The sequence below is a fragment of the Aythya marila genome (assembly GCF_965140915.1).
Source record: "Aythya marila genome assembly, chromosome: 12".
In the NCBI taxonomy this organism is placed as follows: domain Eukaryota; kingdom Metazoa; phylum Chordata; class Aves; order Anseriformes; family Anatidae; genus Aythya; species Aythya marila.
The window spans coordinates 10,572,439-10,593,629 of NC_139053.1; the positions used below are offsets into that span (position 1 = coordinate 10,572,439).

At 58.3% G+C, this 21,191-nt stretch overlaps 1 protein-coding gene across 12 annotated transcripts; it reads left to right on the forward strand.

Moving 5' to 3' along the window:
• The first annotated feature begins 338 nt into the window (after positions 1 to 338).
• KIFC3 (kinesin family member C3) lies at positions 339 to 21,167 on the forward strand. Of its 12 annotated transcripts, none has more exons than XM_082770158.1 (21): positions 339 to 356; positions 4,697 to 4,808; positions 6,695 to 6,840; positions 8,937 to 9,063; positions 10,450 to 10,646; positions 13,646 to 13,711; positions 14,089 to 14,232; positions 14,316 to 14,555; positions 14,830 to 15,003; positions 15,167 to 15,314; positions 15,393 to 15,523; positions 15,621 to 15,732; positions 15,903 to 16,084; positions 16,186 to 16,290; positions 16,645 to 16,775; positions 17,526 to 17,649; positions 18,152 to 18,281; positions 18,365 to 18,594; positions 19,106 to 19,249; positions 19,327 to 19,435; positions 20,015 to 21,167. In XM_082770158.1, exons 2-21 carry the CDS (start codon positions 4,733 to 4,735, stop codon positions 20,038 to 20,040), a joined length of 2,742 nt encoding a protein of 913 aa, XP_082626284.1. In that variant the 5' UTR covers positions 339 to 356; positions 4,697 to 4,732; the 3' UTR covers positions 20,041 to 21,167. The 12 variants fall into 12 exon arrangements, 11 of the variants coding, with proteins under 11 accessions (XP_082626284.1, XP_082626283.1, XP_082626282.1 ...); XM_082770157.1 differs by lacking the exon at positions 339 to 356 and adding an exon at positions 3,645 to 4,141; XM_082770153.1 differs by lacking the exon at positions 339 to 356 and adding an exon at positions 4,214 to 4,459.
• Positions 21,168 to 21,191: the final 24 nt, after the last annotated feature.

Below are 21,191 nucleotides of genomic sequence, written 5' to 3' on the forward strand. Positions count from 1 at the left end.
AGGAGCAAAATTATAATAATGAGCTGGGTTATAATTAATTGTTCTCTGAGGACACATTCTCATTACATCTGATGCTTCTGGTGGGAATTTTCTACAGGGAGCATCTGAGTACACAGGCAGCTTCAGGTATGCTCCCGCCTGCATTTCTGGGCTGATAGTGGCTGCTATCAGGTTGCTCGAAGGGAGGGGAGGGGGGAGTTAAACTTTTTCTAGAATTTTTTAGCTGTCTCCCTGAAGGTCTTACATATGTAGGTTAAATATTTGCTTGGGGCAGAACAAATGACTAATGCAAAAGGCACCAGTCAGTGATGAGTTTTGATCGCTGGAGCTTCCCTTAATCCATCGCACTCTGTTGGGTAAGTAAAATGCGCATTAACCTGCCTGGCTTCACAGCCACCTTATTTCTCTGTATCCGAGGGGGCTCTGAGCACACACGCTGGATGAAAATGGGTCTAATAGCTCTGGGCAGGCTTCCCTCCTGCTGTTCTCCCAATGCAAATCGATCCTTCTGCTGGCCCAACTGATGCATTTGTGCATTTTTTTTCTTGAGCTGGCAGCTGAAACAGGGATGTTTGCAGATATGGAAAAGGCCACACTGAAAGCAAGAGCTGAGCCCGCCGGCTTTGCTGGCTGCACAAGAGCTGCCGTGTTTGAACATGAAGAGAAAGCAAAGGCAGTACTCACCTGCGTGCTGCTCACAGAGCTGTGGCCACGCTGTGCCTAGCTGCGTGAGCAAGCCAGAGCTTCCCAACACACCACAGCACGTCCTCGAGCTGCTTGTGCTGCACGACCCAAACCCAGCACAACTGAACAATGTCTGCTCCCATGGCTGGGAGTGCTCAGGTTGCCCTCCCACCACGGCATGTCCCCCAGTGAGCTGCTGGACATTGATTTAGGGCTGATGGCTATTGAAAAATCGAGCCTCCCTGCTACCGGCTGGGCATGCAGGTCCCACTGCCTGCCTGCAAAGCCGTGTTTCTGAAAATACCTTCAGTGATGTTGTCAGCTGGGGCTTGCTCAGGTGCTGGCTGGGAAACCAGAGGCGTGAGAGCTGCAAAGAGGTCGGAGTCTCGCTGGGTTAACCCAGGCCAGCACAGCCACATCCCCCCAGAGGGGCACAGGGGCTGGCTGCAGGTTAGAGTTGGTCTCACTCCTCAGCCCCACAGGAGCAGATAGCCGTGCAGCCACAGCTCTGGGAAGGACATTGCCTTGGAGGCGTCCTTGGAGCACACAGAAACATACACAGACTTATCATTTGTTGGCGGTGGCATGTGACAAGCAGGAGTCCCCTGCTATCAGAAAATACAACGCCACATGGCATCACGACACCCCAGCTGCAGGGTGGTAAATGTGCTTGTGCCGTGATGGTGGGATCACAAAGGGAAGGGCCCTAGAAAGGCTGCTGAACGTAGGTTGGCTTTTTAAGAGTTCAGCCCCAAATAACATTTGCCTTTGGGCTGAGCTTTATCTGCCTGGCACATACACCAGGACTTGTCACTGGTGCACGGGGCCTCTGGGCCTCACCTTCCCCTCTTAAAACTGGCCCCAGGATGGTGGGGGCAGCCTTTTAATGCCAGCAGCTGACATTTTGAATATTGCTACCGGCACAAAACACCATTTCAGATTTTGCTACGTGCTTATTCACTGAGTTATTTTTCTGAACTGGGGAAATTCACAGATATGCCTTGTTAATTTAGACTTATTTAATGTAATTGATACAGCTTATGTGCATTGCATAATTGCAATACCATTAAAAACCTGATGCATTCAAAGGGCAGGAAATTACTTACTGGTTAAAGCGATTTACATAAACATTATTTTACCCTTACAGCTCATAAATTAAGTCAATGACAAGATGGAATTACAGCTGCTATTGGAATGTATAAAGTAACTTTTCGTCTGTCAATATTATCGCCAAACCAGACGAAGGAACTGCACAGATAACAGTATATTTATGCAAATCATCACAACTAATTGTTTCCCGTCTCTTCAGATTTAGTATTCATGACAAGGCTGTGCCTGCTGCATAAGATTTACATGAGTTACTTTCACTCTGCTGGCAACAGACTTGCTGTGCCTTAGCTTAGTCTGCATGTTTCTTTCGCAATTAGCAACCAGAGGGTGCTGAGCAGTCCCAAGTCCAGCCCATCGCCCAGCCCAGCTCAGTCTGAAGGAAATGCAGGTGAGGCAGCACTGGGGGAATGCACCCAGCGTTGCCTGAGCACTGCCCCCCCTTCAGCCTTCCCCAGAGCCTCTTGAGCAAGCGTATCCTGTTTAGCTCAGCAACCCCTTTAATTACCTGCACTGCTTTGCAAATCGCTTCCAAAGAAATCAGTAATATGTGCTCCTAATTAATATTCTCTTGTCCTTGGGCTTGCAGCGCAGCACACAGAGCAATGCGTGACAGCCCTCCACGGGGCTTAGGGTGGTGGCCACATGTCCCCCAGCTCGGTGGGGACAGACACACGGAGCAGGGGATGCACGGCTCTGCTGCAGCTGGCAGTGAGGCAGGGTGTGGGGGATTGCAGTGTCTTTGCTCAGCGCTGCATTTCACCTTGTCCGCTGCACTGCTGGGTGCTCTTATGCACACATCTGTACGTGCGTGTGCACACGTGTGTGAGCACATGTGCACACATCTGGACACACACACATGTCCACCCTGAGGGCACTACGCTGGGAACATGAATAAAGCTCAGCTGAAGAAAATGGGAGGCACCACTTTGCAACGCCTGGGAGGTTTTCCCGATGTTTTTTTTTTTTTTTTCCTTCTGCACTCTGTGCAGGCATCTGCAGCACAGAGGTGGAGGCAGTGCCAGGATCGGCGGTGGCTGCGCTGAGCCAAGATGTCGCTCACAGTGTCTGTCCCCACCAGTCATCCCGCTCTTCCCATCCCCAGGCTGCCTTGCAGCGCTGCCAGGGGTGGAAGCCCAAGAGGGTGTTCCCGGGATGGAGCCACAAAGGGATGAGGCCAAACCCTGCTCCAAAAGTGCCCAGACATGTGAAATACTACAATTTAGCACAGCAGCGTGGGAGGTGAAGGACGTCTGCTCGGTCCCCTGGCACAACAAGAGCTCACCCCTTGCTTCCCGCTGCCAGGCAGAGCAGCGTTCCCCTTTCCAGCAGTGCAGGACTGTGACAAAACACAATGGCCTGCTCGCCATCCCCCTGGGCTCCCTGGGCTCTTTGCCCATCCAGACCTGCGAGGGATGCTGCCACCACAGCACCCCCGTGCCCCTGCTCCTGCTCGGCGCCCACCCAGGCCAGCACCCCACCCACAGCAGGGTCCCAAGCACGGGGAGAGGCCAGCGCAGGGCCCATGGATTTTGGGGTGCCATGGTGACTTGGTGTGGCGCAGTGTGCTGGGGAGGCAGACAGCGGTGTGGGGCAGCACAGGGCTGCTGCTGGCACAGGTCATTGGCATGAAGTGACCAAGGCCATCGGCATGAAGTGACCATGACTGCTTCCTGCTGCGGGGAGTATCTGGTATTGCCAGTTAATCACCATTAACGAGTCATGAGTAACACGCATCTCCCAAAACAGGCATTAACATGATAATCCTATGCGCTATATGGGCAGGTAGATACAGACCTCACACTAGAAATGCGTATAAAGACACTTAAAGCAGAACTTTTTATTCACTTGCTGACAGCTGAGCCTGCCGAGGGGTCTCGAGGCACATCACGCCTCTTTCCTTACACCCAGGGGTTAGAAGCCAGATCTTTCCCCCTTCAAATCCAAGTCCTCGGGGCACCGCTGGGGGCTGGCGGCGGGGGCAGCACCGGCACCGGGCACCTCCCGAGGACCTCGGACCTGCGAGGCCGGCGGGGAAGACGCATTTATTTTCCGCTCACACCTGGCTGCTCCTTCCCAGCCCGTTCCTGGGACCTTGCCCCTCCCGGCCGGGGCGGCCCCAGGCACAGCCCGAGGGCTCCGGGCCGGGGCTGCCGGTGCGCCCCGGGGCTGGGGGGGGCGGAAGGCACCGTCCCCGCCGCCCGTCGGGGGGGGCTTCAGGGGTTGCCGTGGCAACGAGCACCGGGGCGGAGCTCGCCGTTTCCGTCGACCGAGTGCCCGGGAGGGCGGGGACGGGACCGGGAGCGGGACCGGGAGCGGGAGGGGGCGTCCCGCCGGCACCCCGCGCCCGGTGAGCCCCGCGGGGCGGCACCGGCACCGGTACCGGCACCGGCAGCGGCGGGGGGGCTGAGCCGAGCCGGGCCGAGCCGAGCCGAGCCGAGCCGAGCATTCCTTTGTCTGCGGGGCTGCGGAGCGCCCAGCTCGGTTCCCCGTTAGCCAGCAGCGGGCGGCGCCGCCGGCACCGGGTTTGGGGCCCCCCGGTGCTCCCGGTGCGGCTCGGCAGGGGCTGGGGCAGGGCGGCGGGGGGGCTGCCGGCGCTGCCCGGAGTCCCGGAGTTTAAAACAAAGCAAAGCCCGGGCGGCCTGGAAGGGGTGCGGAGAGGAGCACGGTAATTACAGGCACGGTTTATGCAACATCCGCTGGGTGCGCTCGGCGAGCCCGGGGCTTTCTGCGCGGCGTCCCCGGGAGGAAAATCCGCAGCGAGGCGACCGGGCACGGGGCTGGGAAGCAGCGGGGACGCGGTGCCGCTTCCAGGGCTCGCCCCGCCGCTGTCCCCTGGGTTTCGGAGTACCTGCGGCCGGAGCCGCGGGCAGCCTGAGCTGGATTTCCTCGCGTTTCCCCGCAGGCGCCGCGGTGTCGCAGTGCTGGGCGCCCCCGTGCCATGCTCACAGCCCGCAGGACCTGGGCTCCGGGACCCCCTGCGGGAGCTGCGTGCAACCGGGACCCTCGGCCAGCCGGTGAGTGCCCGTCGCGCTCAGCCCGCCCGCGCTCACGCCCTTTCTCACACTTGGGCGAGGAGAGGCCGGGAACCAGCACGCCTGCATTTTTCGCATTGCTTTCTAGCACGGGCTGGGGGGGTGAGAAACGGTCTCGGAAGCGGGCGTGAGCTTTAGGCGAGGCGGAGGGTGAGCGGAGCGGTGCCTCGGTTCCCTCCCAGCCCGTGAGTAAGGCAGCCCGGGCAGAAAGGTTAATGTTTCAAATGTAAGAAAGAGACAGGGACGAAGCACGGCAGGGAATGTGCAGGGCTCCTGCTCAGCTTTCGGCTCGCCTCCTTGGAAGGGCTCGCCGTGCCCCCGGGGCACACAGACCACATCGGTGAGTTTGGCCCCGTGATCTCTCCCCAAAAAGCTGAGCCACCGTGCAGGCGGGCGGCTGCGTGCTGGGGCCTGCAGCCACTGTCAGGGACAGTGCTTCCCACCGCTGTGGTCCTGGCTTTCCACAGAGGGGCTGAAATGCCCTTTAGGGGCTTTATGCTGCTGTGCTGGCGGTGGTTTAGCCGGGCACTGCTTGCTGGAAGGAACAGGGATGCTGCTGGGATGGCCACGGCTGTGCCCATCGGGGCATCGGGGTGCTGGACGTGGGGCTTCTCGTCCTTCCCGGGAGCGCTGCCTGCGGCTGCCTCCTCCCATGCCTGGCCGAAGGCAGGGACGTGAGCTCAGTGCGTGGCTTTGCCTTTTGTCCGGGCATCTGCAAGCACTTTTGAAATGCTCAGTTTTCACAGCGTGGATGAAATGTTATGGCTAATTAGAGACAAAGACGAAGTGCAGACTGATGAGCTGACTTCTTCAGAGAGCTGAAAGGCGAGGCACTTCTCCATCCAGATGCTGCTTCCAGCTGTGGCCCAAGCGCCTCCTGATGATTTTAGGGGAGAAACTGCATTAGTGGGGTTTTACCTGATTTCTTCCTGCCAGCCGGAGACGCTGTTTGGCTGCCTGCAGCAGGGGTGCTTGAGGCTGGTGGGTGGGAGGGTGCTGGCAGGTGGTTTTGGCTCAGGGTCCTCTTCACTCCCTGCTGTGGGTGTGCAGGGTCCTGTAGGTATTTGAAGAGCTTCCCCTCCCCTGGCCTCAGCACCATGGCCTTGCCCTGGCTCAGTCCTTGCCAGTCACTGTTCCTGTAGCAGATGAGCACACGGACAGCAAAAAAAACTCCTTGAGATCTTGTTTTCCTTCTGATTGACACAAACGCTGCCACCGTGCTTCCTTTTGGGCTTGGTTGCATGACAAATAAAAAAGCATTGGGGGCAGCGGAGTGAGCTCACCCTGACAGGGTCCGTCTGTCCGGTTTTGGTGATGCAAACGGGGTTTGGCAGCTTTTCAGAGATAGCGTCACAGGAAGCCAAGCGACTGGACAAGGGGCAGAGATGGGAAGGAGATGCCGGTGTCCTGGGGGGGCTGCTGGCAGAGGACAGATCAGGCACCTGGGGCACTGCAAGGTGGAGCTTGCCTGGGTCTGTCTGCCCTGCAGAGCTCTGTGAGGATGCAGGAGGACCCAGCCCGAACCTCCATTACTGCTGTACAAGTTGTTGGCAAGCAGTCTTACCCTGAAGGGCTCCTTTCTCTATTTAACCCTGCCAACATTTTTAGTACTACTGAGGGCTTTTATGGCGCTTGTTCTCTCGGTGAGGCACATGCAGCAAGGGGCCAGCAAGGAGTCTGGCTGCTGGGCACTGCCCAGCACCTCAGCGGGGGCTGCCGAGGCTGGTGGGGCTCCCAGCCACCGTCCCCCACCAGTGGCTTTGGGGAGCACTCTCCCCTTTCAGGACAGCGCAGGCTGGCAGGGAGGAGCTGGGCTGACTGTGTCTGTCCCCATGGGATGTCCACGGTAACTTTTCGCCCTGTCTCAGGACTCAGGCAGGACGTGCTCGTCGCTGGGAGCGAAGAGGAGTTCTCTGCCCAGGTCCCTCTGTTGCCTGTGCTGGTCCAGCATAAAATCTGTGGTGTGAGCTGGCCAGGCTCTGCAAGCCCACGCGGTGTCTGCCTGGCCCTCCAGGTAAGAAGTGCTTGATTCAGTGCAGGGGTGGGCAAACACATCTCAAAAGTGTGCAGCTCTCCCTGCTAGCATGAGTTCCCCAGCAGGGATCGACACCCAGACACCTCAACAGCCTGTGCCTGGCTGGGCCTGGCAAATGAGCGTGCATCCCGCATCCTGCCTGGCTCCACAGGGAGCATGGATGTATGTGGCAGCACTGCCCAGCACTATTCGAGGCAGTGTGAAGGCTTCCCCCTCTCAGCCCTTTTCATAACAGTTCCTTGTGGCCCTTTGCTTTGGTCCTCACATGTTGTGCTGGCGAGGGACGTGGTGTGGAAAGAGTGTCCCAGCTCTCTGGAAAGTCTGAAGGCATCAAAAATGCTGGGGAAAAACCCAGAGTAACGTTTTCTGTGCTATTCCTGGGCTAGGTAGCTGGAAGAACTCCAGGAAGGAGGGGTATCACTGCCTGCCCCATGCCAGGGTTTGCCAGGAGGAGGAGGAAGAAGAGAGCAGGTGGAGGGCAGGCAGTGGCAGAGGACAGTGTCCTGACACCAGGATCCTGTCTGTGTTGCTGTCACCAGTTCATTTTGGACTTCAGGCAACCCATTTAAATTTTCCTCCTTTGAAAAGAAGGAAAACACCTTGTTATCTCACAGCGGCCTTGAATGAGACTTGAATTCCCTCCAGCAGAAGCCTTCTGGAGCTTCAAGTGAAAGACACCTCAGAAATGCAGCTGCTCCAGTCTTGGCTCCTGCCTGGGTGCTGCTGCTGCCTCCTAAATCATTTCAGAAGCATGTTGTGTGTAATGAGTATTCACCGCGGTGCATTTGCCAGGGTGAGACGTGCTTCTTTGATGTTGCTCACTGGCAGGTGATGCCACGTGCTCCTAGATAAGGTATAAGTAAGAAAAGGAACTTTTGACTGGGATGGGGGAACAATAATGCAAGCTCAGCTGATCAGACCTTTGCAGAAGCATCCACTCCACTAAAGCTTTTTTTAATGATGGCATTAAAAATAGATTTTTTTTCCTTCAATCCAATGAATGCAGATTCGTACAATAGACCCAGATTTTTTTTATTTTTTTTGTTACCTTCCCTGTATTCTTTTTCCCTCTCTCCCTCCAGATTTCTTCTTCAGTTTTACCAGAGCTCAAGCCATGCTCCATCTCATGGGTTGCCTCTCACTGGCACTTCGTGGCAAGTGAGCAAGGGCTTGCAAGTGAGAAACGAACACGTAGTGGGACCTGCTGGGGCAGAGCCCGGGGTGCTTGTGCTTCACGTGGGCTGGCACAATGTTCCATAAAGGCCCCAGAACTTCATGTTCAATGCTGTGCGCAAGCCACAGCCTTTCTCTAAGGCCACGTAGAATATAGACAACTGAATGATCAAGCTGATGGAAACAGTTGTTTATGGGCAGATCTGCGGGCAACTTGATAAGTTCATCTTGACAAAAATACTCTGGAGAGCGGAGCTGTGGAGCAATCTAATGATGCTTTGCAGTGCCCAAGCAATGGGGAGAGGACCTGTGAGTGGTTTGGAAGGCCAGGCATCACTGCAGCCTCCTGACGCTGACATCCCCTTGAGGGGATGGGGTCCCGGAGTGTCCCGCAGACCCACAGCAGGTCACTGGAGCTGGCTGGGACAAAGCAGCAGGAGAGGGATGGAGGAGCCAGCCTGCATCGAGCCCTGTCAGGCCAGAGGGGTTGGAGGTATCAGAGCGCTGCTCCTGGCACTCGCTGTGCTGATCTAATTCTGGCTTACATTTGGTTTTTGTCCCCATCTTTCTTATCAGCTTGACTCTCAAAGCTGCAGTCACAGGCACTCCCAGCCTGCAGCTGTAGGTCAGCACTGCCTGCTGCAGTCAAGGGCTTTGGCTTTTCCCTGCTGTGACCAGTCCCACTTTTCCGTCCTCTGCCACCTGTTCTGTGCTCATGCCTCCCAAAAAACTCAGTGAAACTCCGGCTGCCAGCGGGTGCCTCAGCAGGGCCCCCCCACACACCTGGGGAGCGTACCAGATTTTAGGGTCAGGGCGATGGGGCAGCCCTGGTGTGATGGCATGGAGAGGTCAGCATGGGGCGGACAGGAGTCACAGGAGCCCGTTTGTTCTCGTGGGTGCAGGTCTTGCCGCAGCAGGGCTGGTGCCCATCCCTGAAGGAGGCTACGGAGGAGCCACCAGCATCCCCCAACGAGCTGGCCACCACCGCGCCAGGGCAAGCAGCCTGCACCATGAACCTGGAGAAAGCCGGTGAGGGGACATGGGGCATGTGGCCAGGGCAGAGGGCTGTGTGCCTGCTGGGGGGGACACACGTTGTGGGGCTCTCCCCATCCCACATGCAAACAGGAGCGCAGCAGTGCTCCCCAGGTGACGGGGGTGTCCCCATGCGCACCCCTGGGGCTCTAAAGCTTCCCTGCTCATCACCAGCCTGGAGGTGAAGGTTGCTCCTGCTTTGCAGGGCACTGTGGTGGTGATGGCTGGGGAGAAACAGTCGTGGAAATGCGCGCAGCAGGCGTGGTTGTGCCAGGATGGGTTAATCCCCGTGGTTTCCCATCTGGCTCCATCAGGACTCAGTTGCCCGGGCTTGTTGGGGCTCATCCTGGTGAGGGAGCTGCTCCTGCGCGTGGCCCCGCTGTGGCCGGGCTCCCTCTGTGGGCAGACGGCTGGTGGGGAGGGAGAGGGATGCAGGAGGAGGAGAGCCTGCATGGAAATGGTGCTGGGCAGAGGCCTGGAGACGGCTTTCTTTCCAAGTGCACTTCAAAGTGTGTTGGAAAGCAAGAGGGAGCTGGCCATGGCCCTGTAGCTGCTGGTCCCAAGCTCAGACCCATCCGTCTGCTGGTGGCAGAAGTAATGTGGACCTGGCCGCTGTCTCTGCTCCCACAGATGCTTTTGCAGCAGCAGTGTGTTGGAGTCAACATCCAAGGTGCCCGTATAATTTTAGTTCAGCTTCCATTATATCTGTGTATGACGATGCAGTCTTTAATAACACGATCACATACTGTTTTTCCACTGGCACCTGCTCATTCAGAAAAAAAAAAAAAAAAAAAAAGGATGTGGTGCTGCAGGATGATTCAGAGCGCGGTAGTAAAAGCAGTCGTTAACCGTGTGAGGCAGCAGCGTGTCACCAGGCAGCAGGGCTGGGTCACGGCACGTCCACGCGCGGCAGCCTCCGGGGCGGCGCTGACAGGCTCTGTGCCGTGGCACAGGATGCTCTGAGGGCATCGGTGGGGCTGCTGCTGGACGTGCCAAGCGTGGTTCGTGTGGGGCAGTCCCTGCCTGCCTTCTCTGTGGGGCATTCTTGAGCCTCAGCCGTGTCTCAGGGTCCCTGTGGCAGGGTTTGCTGTTTGCCCAGCCAGCTGGGGTTGGTGCTGAGCGCTCCGTGACCGTGTCCAAGCTGTGCGCGGGGCACGTCTCAGCACGATGTAGTTCATCTCAGCATAACATCACATCCCTCTGTCTCAAATGACAGTGTGCTGGTGTCACACTCACGTAGCTTTGCCAGCATGGTGGCAGGCAGACCCTGGACACGCGGTGCCCCTGTGAGTCCCCATCCCCACCACAACCCCCGGCGGTCTCTCCCCGTAGGCAGTCCCTGGCTGGCTGCTCCCAACCCACCTGTGCTTGCTCCCACTGCAGGGGGCAGGTTTTGCAGTGGGAAGCGCGCCAGCCTGCCGGCCCCACGTCCCTTCCCTGTGATCCAGAAGGTGGTGGCATCCATGGCGCACCTGCAGGAGGAGAAGCTGCGGCTGCAGGAGGAGCTGCTGGCTCTGCAGGAGAAACTGGCTGCCCGGAAGAGCGAGGAGCTCGCCGTCTCTGTCCAGCTACAAGGGCAGGTATGGCATGGCTGGGGGCGTGGGGGGCACCATCTGGGTTTCCAGTTGCAGGTTGCGACTCAGTGGAGTGCAGGATTTTTGGTGCTCTTGCATGCACCAGCTGAGGCAGCACCTTTGGCAAGAGACGCACCCGGTGCCTGGGTGAGCAGCAGGGCCCTGCTGTGGTCAGCTCACAGGGTTGGCAATGATCTGGGTGTCAGGAGCTTCTGAGCAGCTTCTGTGGCTGCCCAGCGCTTGGCCAAGCAGCTCTGTGCCTTCCTTGCAATGCTTGCACTGTGCTTTCCTTGCAGTGCTTGCAGCCCCTAACTGGCACCACTGAGGCACTGCGGGGTGCCTCATCCTGGCAGGAAGGGGCTGCACCAGCCCGGGGAGCTGCAGAGCTCTGGCTCCCCACTGCAAGAAATCTGCATCAGGACAAGCTTGTAAAACCAACCCAGCAGATTACTTTTAGTGATTTTCAAAAGTCAGGAAGTGAGAAGTGACCATGAAGGCAGAGTCGAATGCTTCAGAGGAGGAAAGTGGTGAAGGGATCAGCTTGTGTCAAGCAGAGTGTAAAAAATATTTGAGTCAGTGCAAAATCATTGCCGTGCCTCTGTGGTCAGAAACCCTGTCTCAGCGGCGGTGAGCTGACCCTTAAATATTTCCTGTGCCAGTTCAGACGCAGCTCTTGGTGCAAGGACCTTGCTCATTACAGGGAGATTGAAATCCAGGGCTGCTAATAAAGGGATTTGCATGTGGATGTTGTGGAAGCTATTATAGTCAGGTTTTGCTTGTTCCACTGGTGTCAAAAAGGTGGATGTAATTGTCCTGGATCTGGTTGGCATAGTCTGCATGACACAAGCGTGAGCACCGTCAGGATCCGGCCGGCCCTCCATCGGCTAGCTCACTGGCACAGGAGAGGCAGCTGGTGGGGCCGGGGACGCACGGTGCAGGGCAAACGCCAGCCAAAGCACAGCCCGAAACTGGATTACAAAGGCTCGGGGATGGCCGGGCCATGCCTCTGGCCGGATCTGACAACCAAGGAGTCCCTGTTGCCTCCGGAGAGCAGGATGCACCCAGAGATGTCGGAGGAGGTAGGGGACGGAGTGTCTTGGGGTGCTGCTCATGCTGGGAGCAGCTCCTCACCTGCATGAGCTTTCTGCTGGGCAGCCCATGGCTGGGTGCGCTGCTGGCTGGCACCTTCCCAGCTCTGTGGCTTGGGTTTTTTTTGCTCTTAACGATGTGTTTGTCCGCGAGTCTTTGGGAGGGCGGCTCTGTGTGCGCCTGGCAAGGAGCTGGGGCTGGGAGCACGCAGGGAGAGCGGCCCTGGGGTGGCGGGCAGGCTGCTCACTGCGCGTGTCCTTGAGATGCACCCAAGCTGGAGGGGTGGTTTCCTTGTCCCTCCCCTCCCAAACACAGTTAAACTTCAGTGAGAAAGGGATGTGAGACGCTGGAGTGCGGGCTGAGACGAGGACATTAATATTTTTAAATATTTTAATAGTGTAGCTTACTGGATGTGGGAATCAGGTTTTCCGACTCAATCTGAGAGGATGGGTGAGATGGTGCTGCTGTGCTTGCTGCTTGCTCTGCTTCCCCTGGTGTGGGTCAGCCACGCTGTAGGGGTCCCAGGTCCCCACGGGGATCTCAACTCCAGCAGGGAGCAGCCGGGTGCCGAGCTGAGCTGGCAGCACCTTTGCGGGCACATGGGGCTGCGTGGGGGGTGCTCCCCAGCAGCTGGCTGTGTTGCCGTCTCCGCAAGGGAGTGGCTTAATAACTTATCATAATTAATTACAGCACAATGTGAGCACATTTGCATTTGTTATAAATCAGCAGTTTCTAAATTATGGTGCGTGGAGGCCTGGTTGTTTAGAGAAGGCTGGTTACTCAGATGAGGCAACAGCCTCCTGCTCTCTGGGCGGGGGATTTGGCAGCACGATGGTTTCTTGCTGCCTCCTCCAGGTTCAGGGAGACCGACTGGAAGTCTGGGGGACAACAGCAGCGAAGTGTGCAGCCAGGCCTGGCACCCCCAGGGCAAGTTTTGGGGAGGTGGCGATGCTCCTCTGTTGGTGCAGCCGCCAGCTCTGGGGTAGTAGGCTGAGGATGGGTGCTTGGTGCGGGGCACAGAGCACACAGCAAACCCCTTGAAACAAAGCCTGCAGCTTCCTGCAAGGCTGCTGGCTTTGCAGAGCACTTGCTGCAGCAGTTAATGAGTAACTGCAGTGATATTTTTTCAGGAGCCTCTCTGCAGCAGGGAGGAAAGAGCTGGGAGAGATGGAAACCTCCGGTTCCCTGCACAAAAAAAAAAAAAAAAAAAAAAAAAGGATTTTCTGAAATCTGCCTGTTTTTTGGGGAAGGGCAGGATGGTCCCCAACATGAGAGGCAGATCAAGTGACGACATGGTGGGGAGCATCCTCCCACCCATGATACTGAGATACACAGGCTTCTGGAGGAGCTCCTGCTCCCTCTTGTTCTCAAGATAACTTTCCTAGAAAGAAAAAGCAGTAATAAAAGAGAAGGCAAAGTCAAGCCATGTTGCAAGGGCAGGACAAGGTACTTCTGGTTCTCTAAACACAGCTGTGAATAGGTCTTTATTTTTTTTCTCTCGAAAGATGTTGCTATTTTTTTAATAATGGTTTCTGCTAATACTCGACGTGGACAAATTATACCTGTGGTATAACTGAGAAGCAAGCCTTTCATTAACGTTTGTTTTAATCAGCTCGTGTGAATCAGGCTCTCAGAGCAAGGCAGAAAATGAGGGTGCACAGAAGGTGCGATGAAGGATATTGGGAGGAGAAACCCTTCCCAGGGAAGTAGTGCAGCACAGCTGCGCGTTTTGGCACCCGGCAGTGGAGGTGGTGTGCCCAGGGCACAGCTCTGCCCCGTGCCGCAGCCTGGGAGCCAAAACGCTCCCGAGAGAGCACGGGGGGAGAGGGCTGGGGGCTGGCAGCGTGGGGGCTGCTCTGACAGCAGCCAAGAAACGGCAGAAGTCCCCTCCCGGCTGACCTGGCCTGTGTTGGCAGGTTGAAAACTTGAAGGCGAATCTCCTGGACCAAGCCCAGGAAATCAGCAGGCTGCGCTCAGAGCTGGTGAGCTCGCCGGTGTTGGGGTTGGCTGCGTTCCCCTTGTCCCCAGGGGTTGGGGTGGTAGGTCTTCGGGGTGAGGTGCCAGCTGAGGAAGGGGTCTCGGCACCTGGGGTCGGATCAGCAGCATGGCTGTCTGGCCCCAACCCCTCCAGGAGCTGCAGTGGGGGTCCTGCTGCCATTTACATGTGCCAAGAGAGAAGAATTGAGGGCTGTTTGTTTCTGTGGGACTTTCTTACTGATGCAACACCACAACTGGCAGCACCAGGGCACTTTGGGCAAAGGCTCCCTGCCACCACCCCACGGCAGGCAGCGAAATCCCCTGGGTCAGGGGGGCTCCAGCCGTGGGGGCTCCCCGTCACAGGCTCAGCCTCTCCCCCCAGCAGGGCGGCACAGACCTGGAGAAGCACCGGGACCTGCTGGCGGCTGAGAACGAGCGCTTGCGGCAGGAGATGAAGGCCCGTGAGGGGGAGCTGCGGGAGCTGCGGCGGCAGCAGGCGCAGTGCAGGGGCTGCACCCACCTCCAGGTGAGTCCCTGGTGGCGGCGATGCCAGTGGGACCGCGGGTGTTGGTGGGCACAGCGGCCTCAGCTGAGCTGTTTTGGGACTAGGAGAACGCCGTGCTGCAGGAGCGGCTGTCCCAGCTGCAGCGGGAGGCAGAGGAGGCACGGGCCAAGCTGGCGGAGCTGGACGTGGAGGTGCAGCAGAAGACGAACCGCCTGGCTGAGGTGGAGCTGCGGCTCAAGGACTCGCTGGCCGAGAGAGCCGAGGAGGAGGAGCGGCTCAGCCGGCGGCTGCGGGACAGCCAGGAGACTATCGCCAGCCTCAAGTCACAGCCCCAGCAGATAAAGGTGAGCACTGTGGGGCTCTGCACCGGTTCCCCGAGCTGGCCGGGACTGTCTCCTGCCTGGGCAAGGGGAGACAGGCAGGGTGTGTGATTGTGTCTGGTGGGGGCTGCCAATCCCACCCGGCCTGAGCGCCTTGGTGGTGCTGTGCTGCTCTGAAGTGCAGCCTTCTTTGTAAATTAGCCCTACGGGGGCAATGCCAGCTCTGTCCCAGCCCTCAGGCGCTGCTGGACAGGCAGCCCTGGCCCTTGGCGCAGCGTCTCCGGGTGGTTTCCCTCAGTACATCATCAAGACAGTGGAGGTGGAGTCAACCAAGGCGAAGCAGGCCTTGTCAGAGAGCCAGTCCCGAAACCAGTACCTGCAGGAGCAGGTGGGGATGCAGAGGCAGGTGCTGAAGGAGATGGAGCAGCAGCTGCAGAGCTCCCAGAAGACAGCAGCTCAGCTCCGGGCCCAGGTACGGGTAGCCAGCTGTAGCAGTGCGATGGCTGTAAACCAGACGTGAAGCCACTGCAACACCCGCATCATGCTTCACCTCGGCTGGGTGCCCGAGCATGCCGTGCTGCGGTGGGCTGTGTGGTGCCGCAGGGGGTGCATCACCCTACCAACCCCCCTCCCAGATTGCAATGTATGAGTCTGAGCTGGAGCGGGCCCACGGGCAGATGCTGGAGGAGATGCAGGCGATGGAGGATGAGAAAAATCGTGCCATCGAAGAGGCGTTTTCCCGTGCCCAGGTGGAGATGAAGGCGGTGCATGAAAACCTGGCAGGTGAGGAGGGCATCGGGCTTGTGGGGTTCGTGGGACTGGGGCCATCCATGGTCACCCACACTCAGGTTGTGCCCACAGGTGTCCGGACCAACCTGCTGACGCTGCAGCCAGCACTGCGTACCCTCACCCACGACTACAACAGCCTGAAGAGGCAGGTCCGGGACTTCCCCCTGCTCCTCCAGGAGACCCTGCGGAGCGCCAGGGCTGAGGTGAGCTCAGGGTTGGCCTCGCTGCCCCCCCCCTCCGCTCCCCACGTGGAGCAGTGGCAGTGCAAGGGGGTCGCTGAGCCACCGTCCTCTCACCCAGATCGGCCAGGCCATCGAGGAGGTGAACAACACCAACCGGGAGCTGCTGCGGAAGTACCGCCGAGAGCTGCAGCTCCGCAAGAAGTGCCACAATGAGCTGGTGCGGCTGAAAGGTGCATGGGGAGGTGGCTGATCCCGGCAGGGGGCCTGCACCCTGCCCCGGTGGCCTTGGGAAGATGCTGGGTCAGGCGGTGCTCGTCCCATCCAGTCCTCGGTGGCATCTCAAGGTGCTGCGGGGCGGTGAGGTGCACCGGGGCCAACGCTGTCTCTGCTCCCCACCAAGGAAACATCCGCGTCTTCGGCCGGGTCCGTCCCATCACTAAGGAGGACGGTGAGGGTCCGGAGGCGGCCAACGCGGTGACGTTCGATGCCAACGATGATGCCGTCCTTCACCTCCTGCACAAGGGGAAGCAGGTGTCCTTTGAGCTGGACAAGGTCTTTCCGCCACAGGCGTCCCAGGAGGAGGTGGGTGCTGTCACCTCTGTGCCCACGTGCTGCTGTCAGCGGCAGCTCTGACATCTCGGAGGGATGTGGGCACCTCCTTAATGCTCCCTGCTCCACCACAGGTGTTTCAAGAGGTTCAGGCCCTGGTTACTTCCTGCATTGATGGCTACAATGTCTGCATATTTGCCTATGGACAGACAGGGGCAGGAAAAACGTACACGATGGAGGTGACTTTGCTTGGCTTTGTCTTCCTCTTCTTCCTCGGTTTGCTGTCCCATGTTGCCCTCTGTGCCCTGCGTCTTGGTGCTGTCGCTTACCCAGGCTGGCCATTTAGGTCAGTCCTGGGGTGAGTTGGGGATGTGGCCATGGGGAGGCTCCCCGCCTTGCCCCAGCTCTGCCCATGCCCTGCTTGGTCTCTGCATCCCCAGCTCACAGTGGCTGTTGCTGCAGCTTCTGGGCTTTACTTCTGCTTTGCTGCAACAGAAAAAAACAACCAACAACAACAACAACAACAAAAAAAAAACAACAAAAAAAACCACAACGGGTTATTTCTTCCCCCCCTTTCTTGCCCGATTTATCAGGGAACCTCTGCAAACCCGGGGATCAACCAGCGGGCCCTGCAGCTGCTCTTCTCTGAGGTGCGGAGCAAGGCATCCGACTGGGACTATGCCATCACCGTCAGCGTGGCTGAGATTTACAACGAGGCGCTCAGGTACGCTGGGAGCTGGGGCAGCTGAACGTTTTCTGCTGGGGGGTGCTGTGCTGCTCTGTTTTTTACCTCCACGGGGCACAGGCACAGCACTTGGGAGCCAGCTCTTGCATCTCAGTCTCAGGGCCTTAGGCCCTGTGTTTGGCCATGTAAGGATTTTTATTTATTTATTTATTTTCCCCAGCGCATGCCGCTCGTTCAAAGAGCTTGTCTGGGACCACTCCCAGCTCCCTCCTCCCTTGAGCTCCTTCTGCTTATATGGGCTCCCTCTGGCTCTGACTCCTGCCTTGTCTTCCTCTGGCGGGTTTTGAAACGCCTCCCCCGTGCCCCTGGCTCCCCGGCCTCTGGCTGTTATATTTAGAAGCTGCTCGCTGGGAGCCGAGAGAATGAGAAACATTTTCCTTCCCTGCCCGCGGCCCTGCCTGGATGCTGGCAGTGGGAGGCAGCTGGGAGCTGTGGGGGGGGATGGCAGCAGCCACTGCTCTCGGGGACCAGCAGAGGCCCTAGCAAAGATGCCCCAAGTGCACATCTGCTCCTTGTCACATACCTGGCGGGCACACGGGGCAGCGGGGACGGGGGAGGGATGAGGTCTGTAAATAGGCTGTGAAATATCCCAGGAGGAAGTGGCTCCCACAGAGCTGGAGCAGGGTACTGGGGCACTGGCAGTGCGGGTGCGCAGGCAGCGTGACACACAGCAGGGTGTGTGTGGGGGGAACACGTGCCTGTGGGGCTGTAATGGGTGCTCCTTTCCAGGGACTTGCTGGGGAAGGAGCCCCAGGAGAAGCTGGAGATCAAGCTGTGCCCCGACGGCAGCGGGCAGCTCTATGTGCCCGGGCTGACCGAGTTCAGGGTGCAGAGCGTGGAGGACATCAACAAGGTGAGGGGCGCGGGAGGGTGGCACTGAGTTACTGTGCAGCTCCCCCTTAGGAGGGCTTCAGGGCATGCTAGCGTTTGCCCCTGGGGTCACAGCAACACCAGGAGGGAGCTGGAAGGCCTGCTGGGGTCTCTATGATGTTACCCCAGGTTCAGAAGCATTTCCGAAGTGCTGGGGAGTGAGAGAGCCCAGAATAGACCCCTGGGTGGGATACAGCCGACACCCTGCTGTGAGACAAGCAGCAGTGCTTTCCATGAGTTGCAGGGGTGTTAAAAATAAATATGTGGGGCCTGGGTGGCTGGGGGGAGGATTAACAGGATACCAACCACCACTGGTTTGTCCTGGCTGCCATTCACCACCTGCCTCCAATGCATCACTGGGGTTGAGGCCAGACAGCACTCATCACCCTGATGGACTTGGGCACCTTTCAGAGCTCTCTAGATACAGGGGCAGGGGCTGTGAAGGGCTTGGGGCAGGCCTGGCCTGACTGTCTCTCTGCCCCAAGGTCTTTGAGTTTGGCCATGTCAAGCGGGTGACAGAGTGCACCAACCTGAATGAGCACAGCTCCCGCTCTCACGCCCTCCTCATCGTCACTGTCCACGGCCTGGACCGCAGCACAGGGCTGCGCACCACAGGTGGGTACTGGACCCATCACCAGAGCATCTGAACGGGGGCTGGCAGCACTGTCAAAAGCTGTGGTGTGGTTCTGTGCTCCCAGGGAAGCTGAACCTGGTGGACCTGGCGGGCTCGGAGCGCGTCGGGCGGTCGGGCGCAGAGGGCAGCCGGCTCCGCGAGGCGCAGTACATCAACAAGTCGCTATCAGCACTGGGGGACGTGATCTACGCCCTGCGCTCCCGGCAGGGCCACGTGCCCTTCCGCAACTCCAAGCTGACCTACCTGCTGCAGGACTCGCTCAGCGGGGACAGCAAGACCCTCATGATGGTGCAGGTAGGGGCCGGGGACTAGGGCCTGCGTGGCGTGGGCATCGGCTGATGGAAGCTGTTTCACTCTGCTCGGGACGGGGCTCACCTTTTCCTGCTGCCGGGCCTGATCCCTCCCTCCCTGTGGGAATGCAGATGCCATCCCCGTCAGCATGGCATGCCATGTAGGAGTTTCCCTGTCTCCTCTTGACAGAAAGGCTCTGGGAGCTCCATCCTTGCCCTCTGCCCCCAGCCCCTCTGAATGCCTGCGGCTGCACCAAGCACTGTTGGGGGATGCACAAACTGCTGTAGTTTCCTTGGCTATCCCTAAAGCAGGGGCAGTTGGTGACAGGGATATCTGTCTGGCTCAGATGATAGCTGGGTTGCAGACGCACAGGGCTGTCTCAGGAGCGGCAGGTTAATAATAGCATGACCCCAACATTTGTGGCATTTGCCGTGCTCGAGAGCTGGGGCGGGAGAGCCTGGGAGGGGGGTGGGTGGCTGGTGGGCTGACACGCTGCTGCTCCTGCTGGCTGCAGGTCTCCCCCGCCGAGAAGAACACCAGTGAGACGCTGTGTTCCCTGAAGTTCGCCGAGAGGGTTCGCTCTGTGGAGCTCGGCCCCATCTCACGCAAGGCTGAGCTGGCGTCCTGGCCCAGCCAGGAGCAGCTGGAGGTAACCAAGGTGCTGCTGGCACCCTTCCTCTCCAGCTGTCCCCGAAGCACGAGCTGACTGACAGCCACATCTCATCTTTTCTCCAGGGTGACGCGCCGGGGACCTCAGTATCCTCCAGCCGGGGCCACGCATCGCCCAGCCCAGGGCCACCCAGTGGCCGTGCTACCTCCATCCGCAGGAAGCTCCAGACCTCAGGTGGGTGCTGGGGGGCATCACGGCCCCCGCTCCGTGTCCCTGCTGCTCCTGACCAGCATCCCTCTGGCACAGGAGGCTCCCACCACCAGCCTCGTCCCAGCCAGCTGCTGGCAGTCAAAACCTGTGTAGTGGAGCTAGCTGATCTGCAATCAGCTCGTTAACTGATGGCTAATTAGCTGGTTTGGACTTCCCCAAGAGCACCCTGTCACAGCACAGGGCAATGCAGGGTTGCAAAGCCTCTGCGGGCAGCTCTGGCTGCACGTGGGACATCCGGGGCAGCGATGTTGTGGGGCAGCAGCAGTGCCCCCAGCTTGACCCTCTCTTCCCTTCAATTTCAGCCTGAATTAGGGGCAGCTGTGGCTGCCAGGTGAGTGTATGCGGCTGGGAGCCGGTGGAGGGCTCTGCTTTGGCCTGGCTTACCAGCAAGGGCAGGTGTGCTGGGCTGCACCACTCGCAGGGATGCTCGCGGGACCAGCTCATGCGGGGCCTGCTGTAACACCACTGGCAAGGGCTTGGGCTTGGGCTGTGATGGCCACAGCCTTGGCCTGGCGTGACCCTCGCATGTCTGTCTCCCCCCAGGGAAGCTGAGGCCAGTCCCTGTGTGACAGGTGCTGGCTTCTAGCACCAGGCCTGCTACAAAACTGGGCTGCTTGCTGGAGAGCTGTCTGCTGGCTGGAGAGGGTGAAGGCTTTGGTGTGCTCCCCTCGCCCACCTCAGTGCCCCAGACCCACCAGGATCCGTGACCGGGGGTAGTGGCATCCCTTCCTGCCATGGCACCTCTTCCCGTGAGACATGCAGCTCTGTGACTTCTTTCTTGCTGGACGGATGCTTTTAGCCAGGATGGGGAGTGGGAAGCTGCTGGGTGCTCCCTCCACCTCTCCAGCTTTTTTAGGACAGTTGTGGGATCTGGCTGGAGGGATCAGAACTGCACACAAGCTGGAGCTGAGCTGGGATGCTGCTGCTATGGGAGCCTGGCACCATCCTGAGGTACAGAATGAGGCACGGGGTGCGCTTGGCGGTGCTGGGCCTCCCAGAAACAAGGTTCTACCCTGCTTCGTGTTACGGCCAGGCACCCACCCAGCATCTTCTGGAGCAGCACTTCTGATATTTGAAGCCAGAAGAAGCCCAGCAACTCCTTTCCCCATCGGTTTCAAGCCCTGTTGTTGCACAAAGGGCCGTGCATGCACCAAACTGCTGGGGTCCCATGCTGGCCCCCCCGGGCTGCTCCAGACGGAGGGAAGAGCAGGCGCAGGTCTGCCCCTGTTTTGCGGCAGCTGTGTGGTCTTAGCAGTCTTGAAGGAAGCTATTGTAAAGTTATTTAACAGTTGTCTTCTCAAGAGCGATCACAGTGTGGTCAAGGTGAAAGTGTTTGAAATATTTATATCCCGTTTACATGGTCGTGGAATGAAGAACAAGTGCGAAACAAACCTCCAGCCCAGGCTTATTAGCTTACGTGTTGTGACAGCAGCTGGTGGGGTCGGGGGGAGGCAGCACAAGAGCCTGCACCCCTCCTGGGACAGCCAGCCCCAGGTCGCTTCCTCCTCCAGCAAACACCTGACTGGATCCTTCCTGCCATAGCCATCTCCTGTCACAATTCCACGCTGTATTCTTAAAAAGAAAAAAAAAAGGGAAAAAAATAAATCTAGTCTTTTGTAAGAGTAGATTTTTCTATGTATTTTAATTTAAGAAAAAAACATGTTTTATAACAAAACTTATATTAAATGAACTGTTAAAGCCAGTCCTCTTGTGCTGCTGT